The sequence below is a fragment of the Drosophila virilis genome, chromosome 2, assembly GCF_030788295.1.
Source record: "Drosophila virilis strain 15010-1051.87 chromosome 2, Dvir_AGI_RSII-ME, whole genome shotgun sequence".
Lineage (NCBI taxonomy): Eukaryota > Metazoa > Arthropoda > Insecta > Diptera > Drosophilidae > Drosophila > Drosophila virilis.
In genome coordinates this window covers 1,380,179-1,401,266 of record NC_091544.1, presented here as the reverse complement: position 1 = coordinate 1,401,266, position 21,088 = coordinate 1,380,179, and the positions used below count along the sequence as shown (strand labels likewise).

Below are 21,088 nucleotides of genomic sequence, written 5' to 3'. Positions count from 1 at the left end.
CGGCTATTTTGCATATTACATTTATTCTCTAATGGACAACCCGTTGGCCATCGAAGAACCTTTAAGACCTCGGAAAACTTCAATTTGCATGCAGCATTTTCTTGACAGCTGCCGCCCAAGAAAATGGTGAAAATCTTGTGAAAAAAAAAAAAACAGAAATCACTTTGAATCTAACTCTGGGCACACAAATTGGTTGTGCTTATTATTATTATTTTTTTTCTGCTATTTTTTTGCTCGCTTTCATTTTTTTTTCTTGCGTTAAAAGCTTTACTTTTGCGCTGCGTGTCTTGGCCATAATGAGGGTACTTAATACCTAGCCCTGCGGCCGGGCTGGGCACCCTCCTCTCCTTGTTCATATATAGTCTATCATCCCTTTTGGGTTGCCGCTAAGTGCGGCAACGGTCCCCAGTCATAAGTCTGATATACGATCCAAAGGCCGGATAAGTAAGTCGCACGCTGCGTTTTATTGCTTCGAATGCTATTTTGAATACCAACACGTTAGGCGCTGGCTTGAGGGTTGGGTGGGGTCAAGGAGGAGGCCCGTAATTGTCTTAGGCTTGCCTATGAATCTGTATGTGGATGACGGCCTGAACTGGGGGGGCTGCTGACATTTATGCGACTTAATACGCGCACGCTGAGGGCATACTACATTAGACTTCCATTTCCATTTGTATTGCCAACTGACACACACACACACACACACACACACACACACACACACACACACGTATATATATAAAATGACAGTCATTTGTGTGTCTCATCCTTTCGCACACACTTCTCGGCGCGTGTGTGCGTAATTTTTTCTGTTCTAGTTTTTTTTTCTTTTTATTGCAAGGAGTTCGCTAAAAAGGCACGAACGTCAAATTATTTTCTTGCTTAATCCGGTTCAAGACCGCCGAGCTTTGTTACGCCACCGCACCCGCTACCCACTTCATTCCCCCCCTGCTGCCATCCGGCTGTGCATCCGCATCTGGGTCAGAGCTGGAGACGTCGACAAATGACAGGAAGTGGGCGGTCTGTCGGTCTGTCTGTCTGTCGGTCTGTCCTGCGACTTCTCTAAGTAGATGTTGGCTTAAGCAGCTGCGAAACGTTGCCTAGCCGCCCCGTCCCGCCTTCCAGTACCGCCCATGCCCCACCCCTTTACACCCTGCTCGTAGATTTGCCGCACAGCCAAATGATTTCATTGTCATAGTCGCTAATAGCAACTACCATATTCCCGGCGTAATTACATTTTAACAGCCTCAAAGAGTCCTGGATATTTACTTATGGCCCCACGCACACACACACACACCCGCACACACACACCCGCACACACACACCCTTGACACTGCTTTCGACGTGTATCTTTAACTCGTGTAGCTTTATCTTTTAGCTGTAGCTGTGCACTCAGAGAAAGAAAGGTCCAGTATACGTGAACTAAGCACAAAGTACTTAAAAAAAGAATTCTTGTCTTAGATATTTTAACAGAAAAATGTTCAACATTTAAAAAAAACCCTAATCAAGCTCAATTGAAGTCTTTTTCACACCCGAATTGCTGACAAATTTTAACGCATATCTTAAAAAAGTTAAAATACTAACTCTGAATACTTAGAATAAGAATTTGCTTATTTGAATTTAGCATAAATAGTTCACAATAGTTGTTCAATATTTCCCAAATTGACTTCTGCACTTAGCTCAACTTCGAAATTGCGTGCTTAAAAACGTACTTAAAGCAAGAAATTACATGCTGAAAATTAGCATAAGAATCATACTCAATACTCAATTTGAGAGTATTCAACTCTTGGGATTCTCTTTAGGAACTTCGGACATAAAATATGTTTCTTAATTGGAAGTACATAAAACTTTTTTGTATTAAGTATTAAAAAAAGTACCTAAAGCAAGACTGCAAGCTGAAAATTAGGATAAATCGCACTCTATCTAAGATTTATCCAATTAAATCTTGCTTTCGAATTTCGAACTTCAAAACAAGTAATTTAAATGCAATTAAAATAGTTTTTATTTAAGTACTGCGCTTAGCACGTTTGCACTTGATTTGAGCAGCTTCTTGCACGTGTTTTTCTTCGAGTGTATTTTCAGCTGATGTAGCTGTATCTTTTGAGCTGTTGCTGTATCTTTTTGGGTTGGCGTGCGTGTGCATAAGTAAGCGAAAAATGGGCGTGTGCAAGTGTTAAAATGTTGTCCTTTACTTGTGGCAGAGTAGGCTGACTGCCTCTTGCCCCTGCCACTTGCCTCTGCCTCGTCTTATGGCCCTTCATAATGACGCAAGTAAATCTCATTGCCATTTCGCTGGCTGTGCACTCAATTCTTTTCTTTTCTCCTCCCTTTTTTCTTTAGCGCCAGCAATTAGTTGTTAGCCGACTGGCACGCCTACAAGCCACGCCCACTCGCACCACCCAGCCTCCACCGGCAGCGAGCACTTGTCAATGTCAGGAATGTGCCTTCCATGTCAGCAAATGCTGGAAATTTGACAAAAATGCTGCCGCCTGCCGACGCTCTGACAGCTGATCAACTGCATGCAAATATTTTCGCAAATATTTCAAGAATTTTTAATATGCAGCATTTATGTGGCACCCACTGAGAACTCCTTAGAGTACCTCACGCTCCACCCATTAAATGCGTCATTTTGCCTTTAGTTTTGCGGTCCGTTTGCGGCCGCAGGATTAGTTATGCCGCGCGGCTGTCGGCTGCCGGCGGACGTGCTGGCACGCACGGCTCAGGCTCAGGCTCAGGCTCAGAGAGCATTCCGTTGGTTAACAGAGGTTTCTTAAATCAAAGTCGGCCAGATCCTGGCCAGGCGGTGCTTAAAGCGACTTAACTGGAGGTAAGCTCTAGATTCAAGTGCTCCATGCCAAAGCTGGGCCAGTTGGGAGAAGGTTTCTACCAGGTGAGCATATTCCTGGATTTCTATTTTGGCTCTTCATATAATAGATAGCATATAAAGCAGATATCTGTTAGCTGGAATTTATTTGGGACTCTAGAAGTTGGGCACTGGAGGACTTTCAAAGGCTAGCTATTGGGAAAATAGAACTGAATTTTGGCAGGAGGAGAGGAGGAGATAGATTAATCGAATTAATCAACTTGAAATATGATTCATCCGAAAGATACTTTAAACTAAATGCAACCTTCTTTAAGCTCTCAATTATTGGAGCATAAGACTCTATTGCTCTATATTTGTATTAAAAAAAAAAGAAGAAAAGTGAGCTGGAAAATGTAATTTTCGCGTTAACCGCAGCTCGAGTTAAGTTCCAATTGTCATAGCACATGTTGTCAGACAATTGAGAATTTGCCAAAGTGAGCGACATTTGCATTTGGGGGCCAAGTACATCAATTGCACATGTTGTGGACAGCAGCAGATGTAGCTGTATCTGTAGCTGTAAATGTATCTGTATCTGCACATGTATCTGTATCTGTATCTGTATCTGTGTCTGTAACTGTAGCTGTATCTGTCATGTAGATGGCTTTGTCTTGCCCCCTGCAAGTGGCATGTGCCGCATGTGTCAAAATGTTTGCTCATCAAAATGCGAATTGGAGAATACTGTAAATGCGGGCTTGAGAGAATGTTGAGAGAATTGTTTTCCGCAGGGGCCGAGTAGACGGGGCAAAATGCGGGCAAATGTATGTAATAGCCAGAGGGAGGTTTATACGATAATATAAGGCAGATATATACATATGTATACTTAAGTAGGACAATCAACCAAGTTCGTCTCACTTCAAAGAAACAGACTTGAAGGTTTTAATATACATTTTTTCTATACAAAATGCACATTTTTTTCCTCGATATCTCTTCTCTTTTTCATATTATCGATAAATATCGATTTTGAGAAGAGCTGTCTTAAGCCTTACTCGAAGATTTTAGCATTTAAAATTACCAAACCGGGTTTGTAGAATCTCACATATTGTAAACAGCTTATGAATACTTCACTTTCAAAAAAACCCCTCCCCTTTCACTTAATATTTAAAAACGAAATCATTTTAAAAGCTAGAGCCTGTCGCATTGGTATTTACACACATTTTAGTGTCATATTTAATAGCCCTGAAAGTTTCATAAAAATCGGATTGTAAGAACCGAAGTTATTCAAGAATATATTTACTATAGAGTGTACACAGGGTTCAGGGTTCCCTCCAGTCGGGCAGACCCGACTAGGAAACTTTTGTTTTTACATTTGTGAAGGACATTCAGCATGTGTGTTATTGACAGGTTTAGCTAACTTAAGTGTCGGGCCGCGGGTTTCGATTTTGGGTGGAGTTTTACAGCACAATCGTATGGTAGAGTAGATAGATAGATAGAACAGATAGCATATGGTATATAGATAAGATTGTTGTTGTGTTTATATACATAGCAATAATATTTACTTATACTTTACCTCATTGTAAATACGTTGTATATTAGTTGTAGTTGTTGTAGTAGTTGTAGTTAAGAGTAGTTTTTTATAGTAGTAGAAGGTAGTAGAAGATGTAAGTTGTTTTGTAGTTAGTATGGTTCCATATATGGTTTTATTTTTAGTAATAGTAGTAGAGAGTAGAGTACGAAAGTTGTAGTTTTTCATTGTTGTTGTTGTTGTAGTAGTATTAGTAGAAGAGTTAGTAGTAGTTAGAGCAGAAGTAGAAGTAGAAGTAGAAGTAGAAGTAGTTATAGAAGCAGTTTGTTAAGAACCAAAAATCAAAGAGCATAAATCAAGTAACTCGCAAAGATACTAAAATTTATTTGTATGCAAAAACAAATAATCGTATAGGTTGTAAATGTTTTCATTTTAATAGCCAAACTGAAAACGGAAAAATCTTGGAAAAACTCAACGCAATGCTAACTATGCAAAACTTTTTTATAGTTCGTCAAATCTCATAATCATAAATTGTATATTGTACAGATGCTGGGAATTTTTAATTTTCTAAATATATCGTGGAATAAGGAGGAACAGAATTTTGTTTTGCGACTAATCAAATTCAAATTAATAGAAAACTAAAACTCAAATGAAAATTTGTATATTTTTTTGCGAGCGCATTTTCTGTATAATCTTCAAGTTAGTTGCAGCTTAAAGTTTTATTCAATTTGATGTTGACAGCAAAAGCTTCGTACGCAAAAGTTTGCTTATGCATATTTAACGGTACTGAAAGCTCTTTCATATATATTTTTTTTTGTTTGTTTTTCTGGTGCAAACTTTTGCTGAGTTTGGTTTTCGAGAGGGGGGAAAGGGTGCAGCAAGAAAAATAACTATATTAAGTAAGAAATAATTATGAGTTCGTTAAGTAAAAACCAAAAGGCCATAAAGCCCAATCAGAGCATGTATATATACATATATATATATATATATGTATATATATATATAGATATATCATAATTTGAGTACGATTTGTACGAATTCTGATTTCAATTTGGAATTTCGCAAGAGTCGAATTAAAAATGCGTATGGTCATACAAAAGTTGATTAGGAAATGCAAAGAAACGAGATTATATATATTATATATAGTATTATATATTTTAGGTAAGTATTACCGCCTGCAGCATCTGTTTAGCGTGTGTCGTCGAAGGGGTGTTTGTAAAGGGGGCGGGGGGGAGAGTAAAGGTAAAGTTTCCATTAATACGCCACTCAAACTCTTTCATTTGTTTGTATTATATAGAGAAAGTATAGTTAGTAGTTGGCTACTCTTTTATGATATATGCGTTAGGCGATTCGTGGGAAAATGCGATTAAAGTGGATATATATCAGAGAGAGAGAGAGAGAGAGAGAGAGTGAGAGAGAGAGAGAACAAGAGAGGTGTTGAAAAATGCATTATAGCTGATAGAAAGCAAGTTAAATAATTGTGTGCGTGTTGGGCAAGGTATATTGAGTAGTATTGTTAAAGGATGTTTCAGTGTTGGAAAGTTGGAAAAATATGTGGAAGTGAGGGAGAGAGAGAGAGAAAGAGAGAGACAAGAGTGTAGTTGAAAAAAGGCAAGGTACATTATGTAGTATAGATAAATTATGTTTCAGGGTTGGAAATTTGAAGTAAAAAAGGATCGATAAATGCATTTTAATATTTAGCTAACGTAAGTTATGTGTGTATATTTTGAATGTTACAGTGTTGGAAAGCGTACCGATGAATACCCAATTTAGCTGTCGATAACTAGCGTGTATATGTTGGAAACCGTATTTAGGGTCTTACATTGTTGGAAAGTTTGAAGTTCAAAAGGATGTTTCAGTGTTGGAAACTTAAGAAAATCGATGAATGCTCAATCTAGCTATCGATAACTACCCCGTGTGTGTTGGAAAAGGCATATCAAGTGGGTTTCAGTGTTAAGAAAATGAATATCGATGCAAGCACCGAATTTCCGTTTGTATTTCACTTTATCGGCGTGGCACTGCGTGACATTCTCGTTAATATCAGTGTGGGCAAAATATATATATAAGAAGTAGCATTAACCAAAAAATGAAAATAAGGGAAAGGAAGTAAGGACATAACCGTATCGAGGGTAGGCAGGAAGATATTGTAATAGAAGAAATTGAATTGTGTATGTTTTTTCACATTCTTTATATTTTTTTCTTATAAAGGCAGCTGTGTTCTTTGTTGCTGGGCGTGGGCGTGGGCGTGGACTGTAGAGTGTTTTTGGGGCATTGTTGTATATTTTATTATTTGTTTTTTTTTTTCTTTGTGTGAAGTGCATGAAAATTTCTAAGGATTGCTGTGCACTTGGGTATCGTTTTGAGAGCGTGTGAGAGTGTGAGTTTTGAGTTTTTTATTTTGCTGTTTCTGGTGTTTTTGGTGTTTGTCAAGCTCTTGTGTTTGGTGTGTGTTTTACAATGAGGTAAAGTTCGGCTGTGAATAGGTACTGAGGAGGAGCGTACAAATATGTACATATTATTTGATATTCTTGTCTGGTTAACGGGGCTCTTTAATGATTTGTGTGTGCACTTAAGCTTAAATAGAGTACAATCAAGTTATATAATATAAGAATACGTATTTATCAAATGGATTTATGGATGGGCAGGATTCTAGCTAATGGGAGCTAAATGATTTATGTGGAGCATGAGTTCGAAAGAAAAAAACAAAGTGTATATTTTTTTCAAGTGCAACGCTAGACTTACAAGTTAGTTAAATATTAAATATTATTTATGTTAGTTGTTGCTTCAGTTAATTTCAATTTTGAACGAGACTAAATTAAATTTCTAATCATTTTCAAATCGCTTTTCTTTGCGTACATGCGTTTCGGCCAATCAATCAAAAATGTTCTGTTGCTCCATTCAAAACTGAAAGACAAGCTCAAATTATAAACGCAATTTGTGCCGAATATGTAATAATGTTCGATATGGTATTTGTCATAAACTTATTTATAAATATGTGAAGCTGCATAAAAACTTACGAACTTTGTCGAAATTTGGGGCTAGTTTCACAAACAAAACGCTTACCTGTAAAAAAAGAACAAATAATATTTAATTAGAGACAGAAATAAAAGAGTTTGAGCTTATAATTCGCAACAAGTTAAAGCTGCGAAGGAGGTTAAAGAGGGCAAGAATCTGAGCTTATTTAAATAGCCATCTAAAACAGCTCGCTGCTGCCTAACATTATTAATACATATTGAAAAATAGTTTCTTTGCAAATACTTGCAAGTTAATTGTGAGCCATAATTCATTCGCTGACTGTCTGCACGTCTGAAACATTTATTACCGAGCCCCTTCCCCCATCCCGACAAATCCATATATATTATTCTCGCATAAGACGGGCAATAGCAATAAAGGCTAACACGACAGCAGCTCAAATAAATTTTCCGATTCAGAGCGGCGAGTCGACAATGGAAACGCATTAGCTGCCAACCCACACACACACACGCACTCGCACACACACACACACACACACACCCTCACCCTCTCCTGAACCTTGTCTTCTCAGATTTGCAAGCTCCAAAGTTAAATTCCTAAACAATGTGTCATTTGCAGTTGAACAGTTTTCAGTTTTGCAGTTATTGGCCCGGCCCGGCCTGGCCTGGCCTTGGCCAAAGTATTTTACGATTTGCTCCTTACTTTTATTACGCAATTGAAAATGCGTTAAAAAAAGACTATGTAACTGGCGTAGCAAGGCATTTCCGACGCCATAAAGAAAATATATCCTTGAGCAGGAAAGAAGGCCGAGTTTCAGATACTGTACAAACTAAAGATACAATATTTTACAGGCACAATATTTGGCAAGCTCAAGAATATATATATTTTAAGGACTAAAAAAATCGATAAACATTTATATTCAGTTTCCTTAAATCTGGAAGGTTATAGGACTAGAGACACCAAACTTGACAAGACCAAGAATAGGTTGTTTATTTTGTAGAGCTAGAGATACAAAATCTGGCAACATCAAGAATACTTTGTGCATCTCAAAGAGATGTAAAACCCAGAATATTTTCTGTAGGATTGGCTTTTTGTTTTTGGCATATGTCAAGAGTTATAGATCTAGAGAAATCAAAATTTAGTAAGTAGGGTCCGACAAAGTAGGAGAAATTGCCCAGATATAAAATTACATTTGGAGGTCAACTTAAAGTTCCGATAAGTTCCTTACCATTGGATTACAAGGAGAAAAGTTTTTGGTTAATAATTCACAAGAAAATGAAAACATTCGCTTCTCGCATTGCTGCTTACAGGGTAACTCGTAGTCAGTCAACATTGGCTTGAGCACTTTTACTTGGTTTTTATGTCATTTTTCTCACATTTGTCGCAGTTTTATGTGCATTTTTGAGTGGCTGCCCAAAGAGATCGAATGGGGGGGGGGCCAAAGTATCAGCAGTTTTGTATCTGGGTAATTGGGAAACGTGTGCAGCACATTGCACGTATTTAATGTGGCATTATATTGTGTATATATATATGGCATTATATTGTAATATATATCTAAAAAGTATTTCGATTTGATTTCTCAATTTTTATGCTCATGCTAATGGCATTTTCGTGTTTTTTTCGGTCAGTCTATCAACTGGTCGACTTTGATGCCACAGCCAACCGCAGCGGACAGCTTGACAAGTGGCAAGTGGCGAGTGGCGAGTGGCAAGTGGCATGTGGCATGTGGCTAGTGGTTGGGCGGTTTTCTAATGATTGAACTGCCGCCAGCTGCCTGGCTGTAAGTGGTATTAGGGCTCTGTGTGGCAAGTCGTTGCTCGAGCTGCTGTAAATTTAGCATCAATCTACGCAATTAACTGTATCAATTTGTTAGAAGCACTTGACGACGCATTCGTGCAGAATTTCTGCGACTCGATAAGAGGAAGCGGCTGGGGTCGGGCCGGGCCTTGGGGCAGCAGCTGTGCGAGCCACACCTAAAGATTCTTCTACATATATATATATATATATAGATACATGCCTTTAGATACTAGCCACAGCTACATAGTGCCTATGTAAATGCTTGCCACTTGCCACATGCCGCATGCCGCATGTTGCCGGCTGATAAGCGTTTTAAATAAAATATTCTAGCGCCACGTTTTTGAAAGCATTCAATGATTTTCCAAGCGATTGCACAGCCAACGATTAAACAATAACAACAACAACTACTAGCTGCGGGGGCGGCTTAGGGGTAGGGGAAGGGTGGGAGAGGGTTGGGGGCTGTGTGTGGCAGCTAAAAGCGTTAGCCACTTTCATGTGTGGCAGTTACTTGAATTTCGCCTCCTTCTGCTGCGCTGTGCAGCAGCTTGAAAATGAATTATGTATGTCTATCGATCGCGCATGCCAAAAATACATGCACGCAGACATGTGTGCATGTATACATATATGCATGTACATATGTGTGCGGCATATATGCATGAGCATAATCGCATAAGATACCTTTCAGGCGCTGGGAATGGGTGCATATTTTGCCAGCTCTAGCTTTTTATTAAAAGTACGCTTGCGGCTTACATTTCGTAAAAACTGGGAATGGGAGTTCTGACTTTTAGCTATCTTTGCATATGTATCTAATAAATGCAAGCTTAGGCCACCTAACTGACTTTGCACTAAGAGAAAAAAATTGCAAATATCGAACTTAAGCTAAGCGCAAAATTTGGCTTTGATTTATAATTATTTAAGCTAAGCACATCTTTTTTAATGCTGGCTTTGGCGACCTTTCCATATTTTCTATTTAAACAAATCTTATTTCTATTTGAAAATAAAAGTTATATATAGAAAAAGGCTCAAATACAAGCTACTTCAATTTTTCCTATTTAAACTAGCTTTTTTTTCTATTCGAAAATAAAAGTAATACATAGAAAGAGAGTCAAAATTCTATTTTTTGCCTACTTTTTCCAAGCGAACTAGCTTTTATTCAAAGTAACTAACAGCTTAGTTATTCTAAAACTTATTTTATACTTTCTGGTCACTTTTTCGAGAGGAAAAGCTTCTTGAAAATTATGCAGCTTCCTTATTTTGTCTATTTTCTGCCCATTTTTCCGTCTGAACTAGATATTTTCCTAAGTAACTGGCAGCTTAGTTATAAGTTAACAAAAGGTATGCATAGTAAAGGGACAAAATTTGGCCACTTTTTCATTCGAACTAGCTTTTACTTTGGCTTGTTATGGCTCTTTTTTTTTTCTCAAAATTTATACATAACATCGAGCTCTTTTTTTTGGGGGGGGCTGTGCAACACTGGTTGCTCGCGTCTTTGACTTACCTTTAACGGCACTTAATTGGTTTCCAACCATCTGTTTCGCAATGAAAGCCGCCATTTTGTTTTATTTTTTGTTGCTGCCGCTGTTGTTGTTGTTGTTGTTATTTTTTTCTTGTTTTTTCGGTTGGCTCTGTGGGCGTGGCTGCTGCTATGGAAAATGCACTCGCGGCTGTCGCTGCGCCCAACTCCGCAACTGCAAGAAAAGACAAGAGAGAGAAAGAGAGAGAGAGAGAGAGAGAGAGAGAGAGAGAGAGAGAAAATTAATATGTGCTCAACACAGGACAATGCCCAGGACAATATCCTGCAACCGCCCCACAGCCTCGCCAACGTTTCTTAGCCATACGCATAGGGTGCCCGCCAAGTTGGCCTGTCACCTGTGCCCCGGCCTGATACTTTAAGCCGATTAGCTTAAATGCCGCCTCGACTGTCCAAGCGCACTTCTTGACAGTTTACAGCTGTGCGTGTGCCTGTGTGTGACAGTGTGTGTGTGTGTGTGAGAGTGTGTGTGTGCGTGTATTAATGTGCCAGAGATGAACGCGGGCCATATTTTCGACCACGAGCACGAAATATGTACTTAAAAATCAGGCCGAGGCAACATAGCAACTGCTTTTTGGCCGAGCCCAACGCAAGCCCCAAAAAGTATACTACACTTATTTTTTTCAAAATAATGACGATATGTATGCAACAGGCCAGCTTTCGCAAAGCATATATATAAATATATATTCTTAAATAAATAAATAAATATATAGAAATATATATTCTGCATCAGCACGAAGAACTGACTTGATTTGTTTATGTCCTTCTTCAAACAAAGCGTATCTATGGACAACTTAGCTAATTAGACATATTTTTATAAATATTCCCTTATCATTCCTTTTTTTTATTTTTTGTCGAGGATTTAAAATCGATTGGTGAATTATCAAAAAGTAAATTTAGAAAAAATTATTCAACATAAATAATAATCTCAAGTTAAGAATTGAAAAGACAAGGAAGAAGAAGCTGAGAGAGATTCATATTAGCCCACATTCAATCTAGCCTTTTTTCATATTTAGGCAGCCCAATTTCGAGGCTCGTGCCCATCTCTAGTTGGGGGACACACATTTCTGGAATTACCAGGCAGTTGTTCCTGGTGGTACACATAATCTAATATTAGCTGAGGCCCCGCACAATAATGTCCTAATGAATGTGGGCGCAGAGAAAAATAAAAAATAAAAAAATAAACGGGCAGAGAGAATAAGAAAATTTTCAATTTTGTAAATTTAGCCAAGAGCGAGACGCGCCCCATTTCCATTTGCATTTTCCAGCTAGTCGCAGTCGACGACGGCGGCTTTATAGCCCATGTATTAATATTTGCTCGAATTGGGCTAACGAACTTAAGCCGGGGCGTTGCCAAAGCGGGGGCGTGGCAGGGGCTAAAGCTGCAGCAAATTAAAACAACACCAGCTAAACGAGCAGCCAAATTAGTTTGACATAAAAAGCATACGCCCGGCGGGCGGGCAGGAAGACGCGGAGACGAGCAGACGAGCATGACAGACTGACAGTCGGACTGACAGATCGGCAGGATGTATAGGACAGGACGCGGTACGTTTCATCTACCCTCTCCCCTCTCCCCTCTCCCCTGGCCCTGCTGGCGTTTCCTGTGCCAAGCTAATGAATTAAGCTGCCGCTGCAAAGCATTTTTCTTTTTTTTTCAGCTTTTCAGGCGCCCTGCGGCCACGCGTCAGCAGAATTGTTTATTCGGCTAAGCCCACCCCCAACCCAGCCCAGCCGCAGGCCCCATCCGCAAGCAATCCACAATAACAAAAAAAAAAGAAGAAAATAAAATAGAAAAACACATTTTCCGTTTATCAAATTCACTTTAAGCATGCTCTGTGCCGCATCAGCAAGGTGTTCTACGAGGAGAATGAGGTTTGATTTCTACCCTAAGATAATTCCTTGATAGATTTTAAAGCAATCTACTTTCTGGCAGTTATTCTAGGGTAGTTAATAGTCGAGCAAGCTCGCACAGAGCTCAACTATTGACGGACATATATTATGGTAGAAAAATGTATTCTATCATTAAAAAATCAAAATATTTTTCAAAAATAAGAAATTAAGAGAATTTCTTTTTCTTCTGCTTTGGACATTTCTTGTAGGGTTGCTCTTGTAGGGTAGTTGTTAGTCGAGCATGCTCGGCCCAGAGCCCAAGCTAGCTGTCAGTTAAAGGATTTAACAAAATTTAGTTAAATTTTTGAAGCGAAAGGCTGGCGAGAACATGGTAGCATAACCGAAGGGTCCTTCTGCCAAGTCCAGCCAAGGCTTTTGGCCCGGACCTATAATATATGTAAATAAAAGGCGCAAATTTATGGGTTTCGTGTTTAGAATTTGATGGGCCAGCTGCTGTTTCAACGACTGCCGCTACCGTCTCTCAAGGTGTGCCCCAACAAAAGCGAATTCCCATTTCTTTTGCGTCGTATCCAATTACCTTTCAAGTTGTTTTTGTGGGTGATATGAAATAAAAAAGAGCTAAAGCCAATAAACACGCAAATAAGCCAAGTTGAGTTGTGCTCGTTTCTATGGCGCCGCCAAAGGGTTCCTTTCACAAAGAAGAGTGGTGTGAGGGGCGGGGCTTGGGGCTGGTCAACACCTGTATTAAGTATACGCTGCGTAAGCCTGGTCAAATCCGACTGTCAAGTGGAAACCCTTTTTCCTGCCTCGGCTACTTTTAAGTGCACACAAATCGATGGAAAAAACTAGCAAGCGAATGCTCGACTAGAAGATACCCTAAACAAAAGTCGTGCGCTATATGCAGCAGCTGTGCTTCCTCTACCCTTTGTTCCATTCTATAAGAAATGCAAACTTGTTTCTAACTTCGGAGCTAAAAGTGGGCTGAATTGCGAAGTATGTAGAAGAGGAATAGAGGAGGTATTTAAAAGGTTAAATATTTGTGTATATCCCATACGTTTAGCTACATGGAAAGTTTTGTGTATTTAGCTCTTATAATTTTCGAGCTATGCCTAAAAAACCAGGTCACCAAATCGATATTTATCGATGCTATACAATTATTGGGTGGAATATTTAAAGATGTCCCTTATACATTTAGCTACATAGAAAGTTTTGTGAACTTCGAGTAAACCCTCAAGAACCATGCCATAAAATTGATATTTATCGATGTGATGGAATTCTTAAGAGATGCATTTAGGTTATGTTAAGAATGTCTTTATTCAGTGTCAAGTCTCCAGCTGTAGTTTTCTAGTTCACTCAGACGGAATTGATGTCATTTTTAGGGCCGCAGATGACGGCATATGCCGATATTTATCGATATTATGCAATTCTTGGGAGATATCGAGGAATATTTAAAAATACGTTCTGTTTATGTTATAGAAGAATATCTGTATTCAATGTCTAGTCTCTCGCTCTTGCAGTTTTCTAGTTCACACAGAGGGGCATAAGGAGATCGAATCTTCTTCGAGATGCCTGCGCCCCTCTCCCGTGCCTGTTACATACATTTACACTGAACCATTCTACGCCTTTTTGCCCATTTTCTCAGGCAAAATCAAAACTTGTCATTAGGTGAATTGAGGTGGAGCTGAACTCAGGTGTCTTGGGGCACCTGACGCGTGAAAATGCGCAAAGTTTATGCAAGCATTTGGCGAGTTTTAGAGAGTTGGGCCCCGTTTGAAGCGCACTTGCCGCATACTTTCTGGCGACTTGCAGATACTTTTAGCTACTTTCAGATACTTTTAGCTACTTGCAGATACTTTTAGCTGGGCATCTGTGTGCACTCACTTACCTGCTGCTCGGTAAATATTCCGTTCAGATTTTTTTTGCCGTGCGTGTGTGCGTGTGTGTTTGTTGTGGCTGCAAACAGTTCTTGTTCTTGTTCTTGTTGTTGTTCTTGTTGTTGTTGTAGAAGAAGCAAAGTTTTTGAAAGTTGTTTGTGTTGTTGTTTTTTTTTTAAAGAAATCCACAAAGAAGAGCGAGCATCAGACAGAAAGAGTTGCTGCAAAGTAAACACAGATAAAAGAAGGGTAGAAAAAAGAAATAACGTTTGCTTATATAAGTGCTTCAAATGTTATTCGCAAGAAAGAGAAAGAGCTGCAGCTAGTCGATTAGATAAGGATTGATTTTAATGAGTGTGCATTGAGGGTCACGCCAATCGACAGTGAACCCTGCCTAGCACACAACAACCTATTGACATTGCGGCTAATTTGAGCGCAGAGCTGTGTGTGTGCGCTGTGTGTGTGCGCTGTGTGTGTGTGTGTTTTCTCTATTGTTTTTTTAATACACTTATAAAGTGTATTTTCATGTTGTTATGAAATATGAGACGGGCTGGTCTATATATATAGGATAAAAGCAACCTTACTGTTCGCCTTTCCTCCCAATTTCCCAACTTTTCCATTAACAGAGCCAAATATTAGCCAAGCATCTAAAATTATTAATTAATTACTTTTCTTAATAAAAGAAAACTATTTTTTTAATATTTATGAGTCTTGCAACACTTTAATTATATTTTTTGCCATTTTCCCTATGATCTGATCATATTGTTGATAAAACCTGGCTAAGAGCACATTTATAAGCGTATTATGATTTGATCAGATTTTTTCTTGAATCTTTTATATAATATTTCAAGTTAGGTTGATGATAACAATCAGAGAGTACCTACATATCGAAAAGCATCTATCAAAAATGCAGAGTTCTTTAAAAAAATTGGGACTTACATTAACATAAGTTACTTAGACGAAACCCTATCATTAGCGCGACCATGATATCACAGGTTTAACATAGGAACAATCGGTCAAAAATTAAGATACTTTACGAATCGGACTACATTAATAAGTATATAGTTCCGTAGACTGAAGTTTTTATTAAGCTTTTGTTTCTCAAGCTGATTTCACCCAAGCAAAGCAACTGCTATATAAATGCAGAGTATCAAAGCTTCGTTGTCTCAAATATAACTGTTATTTCTTGTTATTTTGAGCATGTGTGTGTGTGTGTGTGTGTGTGTTCATGTTTTTGTGTTGTTTTTATCGATATTTCTTTATTAGGGTTTCTTTTATGCGAGCGTGCACGTAAGTGCCCATTATGAGGCTGGGGCGAGCGGATGGGTGGGGGAGGAGGGAGCATATAGGTGAACCACACACACACACAGACACACGCTCAATATTTTTACGTAACACACGCTGCTGCTGACTGTTTTAATCAAATTTTGAAGAACTTTGACACTTTCAGGCCGCCGATTACATAAAGTTGCCGCCGCCGCCGTCGCCGCCGTCGCCGTCGCCGTCGCTGTCGACGCTGCTGACGCCGTTGATTCGAGCAATGCAGCTGCACTCAGCGCTCAGCAATTTAATTGTTTATAATTGAATTAGTTTTGTTTTATTGTTGTGCCTCATTTTCGAGCAGTGCATCTGTCTGTGTATGTGTGTGTGTGTTTATGTATTTATATGTATATTATTTCTGTTACGCAGCGTCCGTTTTCAGGCATATAATGTACACACACACACACACACACATATACACACACGCACACACTGGCATGTACGTATGTGCTGGTATTTTTTTTTATTTTTTTTTTTATTTAATACTTTTGTGCACTTTACTTTCGCAATGGTATTTAATACGGGGCGCTTCTTACTTCATGCTATGTTCGCACTCTTCTGTGTCGCACGGCCGAGTCGCCTACATGGAAAACTCGTGCCGTTGCGGCGCGCAGCGAACACCAGCTGTAGGCAGGCAGCGGCGCCGGCGTCAGCGTCGCAGCCGTAACGGCGCCTAAAACAACAACAACAATGGCGAAAGCTAAAAAGCGCTCACACAAAATGCGCTCAACCAAATGCTGGCTGGCCAAAGCTTTCTGGCGAAATTCCCCGCTCAATTGCTTGAGTGAGTGTCGACTAGCTGTGCCGCTCTAACGCATAGGCTGCGGCATGGGCGCAGCGTGCTCTTCGAGTCGGCTCAACTTCAATCGGCTAGCTGAAAGTGTGTGTGTGTGTGTGTGTGTGTGTCTGCGTGTGACTGTGTGCGTGTGTGCGTGCGTACATAATAGCTTTTGGCTTTTTAACTAATAATATATTTATTTGCCGTCGCGTTCGTCTACTTCTATTTCTATTACATAATTTTTTTTGCTCCCTCTCTCTCGCTCACTCTCGCTCTCGCTCTCTCTTGACTTTTTGACTTTGAAATAAAAAGCGTTGCCTACTTATTTGCGCCCGGCGCCTGCGCCACGCAAATGGAGAGTCCGCGACGATTTGCCAAGTTTTACGCTAAGCACTGCATATGGCCACATTATGCTTTATTGATTTGTTGTTGTTGAGATAATGGCCACCCCAAAAAAAAAAACAAAAAAAATGAAGTGAAAGAAAACGTTGTCCCCAACTGGCGCTGATAAGCCCAGCATATGGCACAGCTGCTAAAGAGTTATGCCCGCTTTTGCCTGCGCCTTTGTTCGCCTGTCACTTGCCATTAACACACACACACACACACACACACACACACACACACGCATGTGTCTAACTTTGTGTGGCTCAACGGAAGCGCACAGCTTGAATGGAGGAAATTGCAAAGTTCTTTGCCACGTCCGGCTCGGCTGTGGTCAGCATTTAGCCAAGTGCATCAATTGCCTTAAGGGCCACAGCCTGTCTCTGGCAAGAATTCTAATTAGTGTGATATAAATCCAACAAATGCTCGACTTTATTGTTCTGCACTTTATCAATTATAGTCTCTCTCTGTGTGTGTGTGTGTGTCTCTGCTTTATATAGTAATCAGTTATATTTTCTTTCATTTATACTTCGATTATTTCTTTTTTGCCTCGCCACAAATTGCTTATTACCGACCGCCCGCCCACAACCCGTCGCGTCCCCCGCGGGCCGCTACCTGCGCTACTTTTCTGCTTGAGATGAATGTCACGTTCTGGCCACAGGCGAATTGCGTTTCCCTTGGGTAATGCGTGGGCAACGGCGACGTCGGTTACTTTGTTTTTAATGCTCGCTTTATTTATTTTTGTTTTTTGTTTTTTTTTTTTGTAATAGCGAAAGGGAAATGTTGAAAAATGTCTGCACTTGCTTTTATATTGATGAGTCGCAACGGGACTCGCTTCTGGCAGCAGCAGCAGCAGCTTACCTACAACCGTTGAAGGCACCGTTAAACGCACTACAAAACAACAACAACAAATTCTCTGTTGTATTTTTCACTTTGCTCTGCTCGCGGCGAAAGAACAACAACAACAAATCCGTTTTGCCACTGGCATACACAGAAAACAAACACGCTTCTTTTTTTTTTTTTTCTTCTTCTCGAGCCAAACTACAACGAAAATGCCAAATAACTGTTATCCTATGCAAACGCAAACATGCAAAGAGCGCCAAACTAGCAAGAGAGCGATTGATAGAGAGAGAGAGAGAGCGGGCGTGCGACAGAGCCAGCTGGCAGCGGAAGTGCGCGTGCCAGAACGAGAGCGCCTATCGAGTGGCTCTCAATTTGGCCGCCCACTGTCAGTTTTGACAGTTGACCCCAAACGAAAGCTCTGGCCGGAAAAAAGCTTGCTGCCTGCAAATTGGCTAGCCAAAAAAAAAAAAAATATGGGCTGATAGTGCAGCAATGCGACAATAAGATAAATGTTAACTGTTAAATTAATCTTTAAATGTAACTGGCAGCTGCTTACACACGGGCAAATTGTTGGCCGATTAGCGAATCCACGGAAATGGCAACCGGCGACGTGTGCATGTGTGTTGTTCTTCTTCCTCTTGTTGTTGTTGTTGTTGTTTATCTTTTGGCTTTTTTATTGGCGCTGTTCCGCTTGTAAATTTTTAGCACACACACACCGGATGTTGTCGAGCGTACACTGATAAAACAGACTAAGGCCTGGTTGTCTTGCTAAGCCCTCCCTTACCCCTCAAAAAAAGGAATGTAATTTTTACAAGCGAGGTGGCAACACCGCCTCACACGTACGCACACACGCACGCACACATGCTGGCATAGAATTTTGGCGAGAACGCGCGCGCGCTTTGTCACACATATATAGCTGCCTGCGTATGTGTACCTGTGTGTATGTGTGTGTGTGTGCGTGTAAGAGGCGTATAGGTAATTTATATAAATTATTTAATTAAGCCATGTACGTCAGCGCGCGGCATAAAGCCCATTATTTAGATTAAAATCAAACCCATTACGTTTTATGCCACCTGTCTTTAGCGGGTTTCCTTCGTTATTCTTTTCTCACCTGACCCCGCCACCGCTCCCCCTCCCCCCGTCCTGTCGCCCACAATTTGCACGTCTATTGGTTTTGTTATGATTGCTTCTGGCATTGCCTTTAGCCGCCTCTTCCGTGACGCCCAAGCAAATTGGCTACATTTGGCGCGTGCCAGCAGTTTTCGGCTCTGTCGGATGCCTTAATGACTGCTGGGAGAAGGACCTCCCACAGCTCCTTCTACTGCTGCTTCCACTGTAGCTGTAACTGTTACTGCCGCTTCCACGGCTGATGCCTCTTATCCCTGGAGCCTCTTGTCCCCTGGCAACCATCGAGCATAAATATTATTTTGAATGACCGATGCACTAATACTCTTAAGTAGTCCACAAATGATTGATTATTTTATACAAATAGCGGATATTACCCGGCTTTGCCCGGACCATGTTTTCTTCCATTTCTTACCCAGCCGAGTTTTCTTGGCCGAGCCAAGTTCTCGCCCATCGAAGCCCAATTTCACATCCAATCATTAAGATTTTAAGAATATTTTATTGAACATATTAATGAATTTTATGATTAATATGCTTTTATAATTTAGCTCTCAGAGAAATCCAATTTGACATAGAAGCAATTTCATGAAAAGTTCTAATAATGAAAATACCATCAAAGAAAATACATTTTCTTTTATTTGTCTGTGGAAAAATGCAAAATAAATTGTGCTTTTATTGCTGTCCGCACATTTTGATGACTTCTCTTAAAGTTCGTTTGCCTAAAATCCACTTTAAGCAAAGTATGGCCATTTTTAAGTGTTGATTAATGCGCAAAGCGCGCAACGTTCAGTGTTGAATTACAAAATGAGACTCTTGTCAGGCGAGCTAATTACACCAGGGGCCTACAATATGAGAAGTTTGCTTATAATTTAACATGTAAATAAATGTACTTTTAAAATGTTCTGCTCAGACAAATCAAATTTCATAAAAAGGCACAATAATGAAAATATCATCAAAGAAAATCAAAGTTACTTTTTATTGTCTGTTGAGAAATGCAAAATAAATTTAGCTCTTCTTGCTGTGAGTCCATTTTAAAGTTCGTTTACCTAAAATCCGCTCTACCAACACTTTTAAGTGTTGATTAATGCGCACAACCTGCTTCGTTCAGTGTTGAATTACGAAATGAGACTCTTGTTCAGCGAGGTAATTAAATGTTTTACTTAAATACACTTACCTCAGTGCTGTGCGGCTGCTTTTGAGTCGATTTCAGCACGATTTTGATGTGCCCATTTTCATGTTTTGTTTTGTATCTCGATAATTGTTTGCTTTGAAATCGGAAGCCAATGGAAAAATGGAAAATGCAATGGAGCAATCGCACTTGGCCCGCAAATTGATTCCATTCATTGCTATAGGCAAAATGCCATTCGAAATGATCAAGTTAATTTACCCTCATCCCGCTGACAGCCCTGATATTTAATACAAGCTGACAGCGTATCCTCCCCCTACCCACTGAGCTGATGTGGGGCTGTGTGGGGAGGTCCATTTGCGGTCGTCGTCAATCAATGTGAATTCAAGAGCAGCCGCTGCCGCCGCCAAAGATGACAACTAAACTTCACTTCACTCGCAGACAATGTCATGTTTTTGGTGGCAAAAGCACAAACCAGCACAGGGGCGGGGGCGGTTAGTCCTGGTTGACTGGGTAGCTTAGGGCGGGGGGGCGTGGCTGTGGTACACGGCGGAGTGGCTTAATTTAAAACGGTTTCATGTTGTGATTTTGACAAATGATAATTTTTTTTGCATGCCTGCCAGCCTGTGTGTGTGTGTGTGCGTGTGTGTGTGTGTGTGGCAGGCTGTATGCGATAGCTTTTGTGTTTGCCATGTCATCCAAGCTACAAGTACGATATCTCTTCAGTTCCCCTCTCTCCGCTCCAACCCCACCACCCTCGCTGCCTTTGAGTCTGTAATTTTGTAGTGGTCGATGAGTTGGCACAATGCGCGCGACAGATAAACGCCCCGCCCCAGCCCCTGCCAGCCCACGCCCCGCCCACAAAACTTGCAGAGTGTGTCAAAGGGTCGTTAAGTAAGTAAGCTGCCACACACACACACACACACACACACACACACACACACACACACACTCACAGAGTTGCACATTGATATAATACACAGCAAAGTTTCAGTTTCAGTTTGAGTTGATCAAAAACTACGTACATCTGGGCTGACCAAGCCCCACCCCTCTTCTCCCCTTTCCCCGACATGCCCGCAGCCAACACGGCCGTACAATAGGGTCCTGCTGTGGACAGCGAAACGGGCGCCAGGACAAGCAATCAACAGCCAACAGGCAACGGCCAAC

At 40.4% G+C, this 21,088-nt stretch overlaps 1 protein-coding gene across 7 annotated transcripts in view; it reads right to left on the bottom strand.

The window, feature by feature from the left end:
* Window positions 1-18,245, bottom strand: part of cpx (synaptic transmission protein complexin) — a 34,970-nt gene extending 16,725 nt beyond the window's left edge. For 2 of the 7 annotated variants that reach the window (XM_002058462.4, XM_015169443.3), the window contains exons 1-3: window positions 16,205-16,296; window positions 14,360-14,569; window positions 10,591-10,780 (exon numbers count right to left, since the gene is read on the bottom strand). In XM_002058462.4, coding sequence (XP_002058498.1) covers window positions 10,591-10,645 — 55 coding nt within the window. In that variant the 5' untranslated portion in view covers window positions 10,646-10,780; window positions 14,360-14,569; window positions 16,205-16,296. Of the gene's footprint in view, window positions 1-5,494; window positions 5,507-10,590; window positions 10,781-14,359; window positions 14,570-16,204; window positions 16,300-17,688; window positions 17,817-18,226 lie in introns of those variants that run through there. The other 5 variants (XM_032438996.2, XM_032438995.2, XM_015169438.3 and 2 more) reach the window with 5 other exon arrangements.
* Window positions 18,246-21,088: the final 2,843 nt, after the last annotated feature.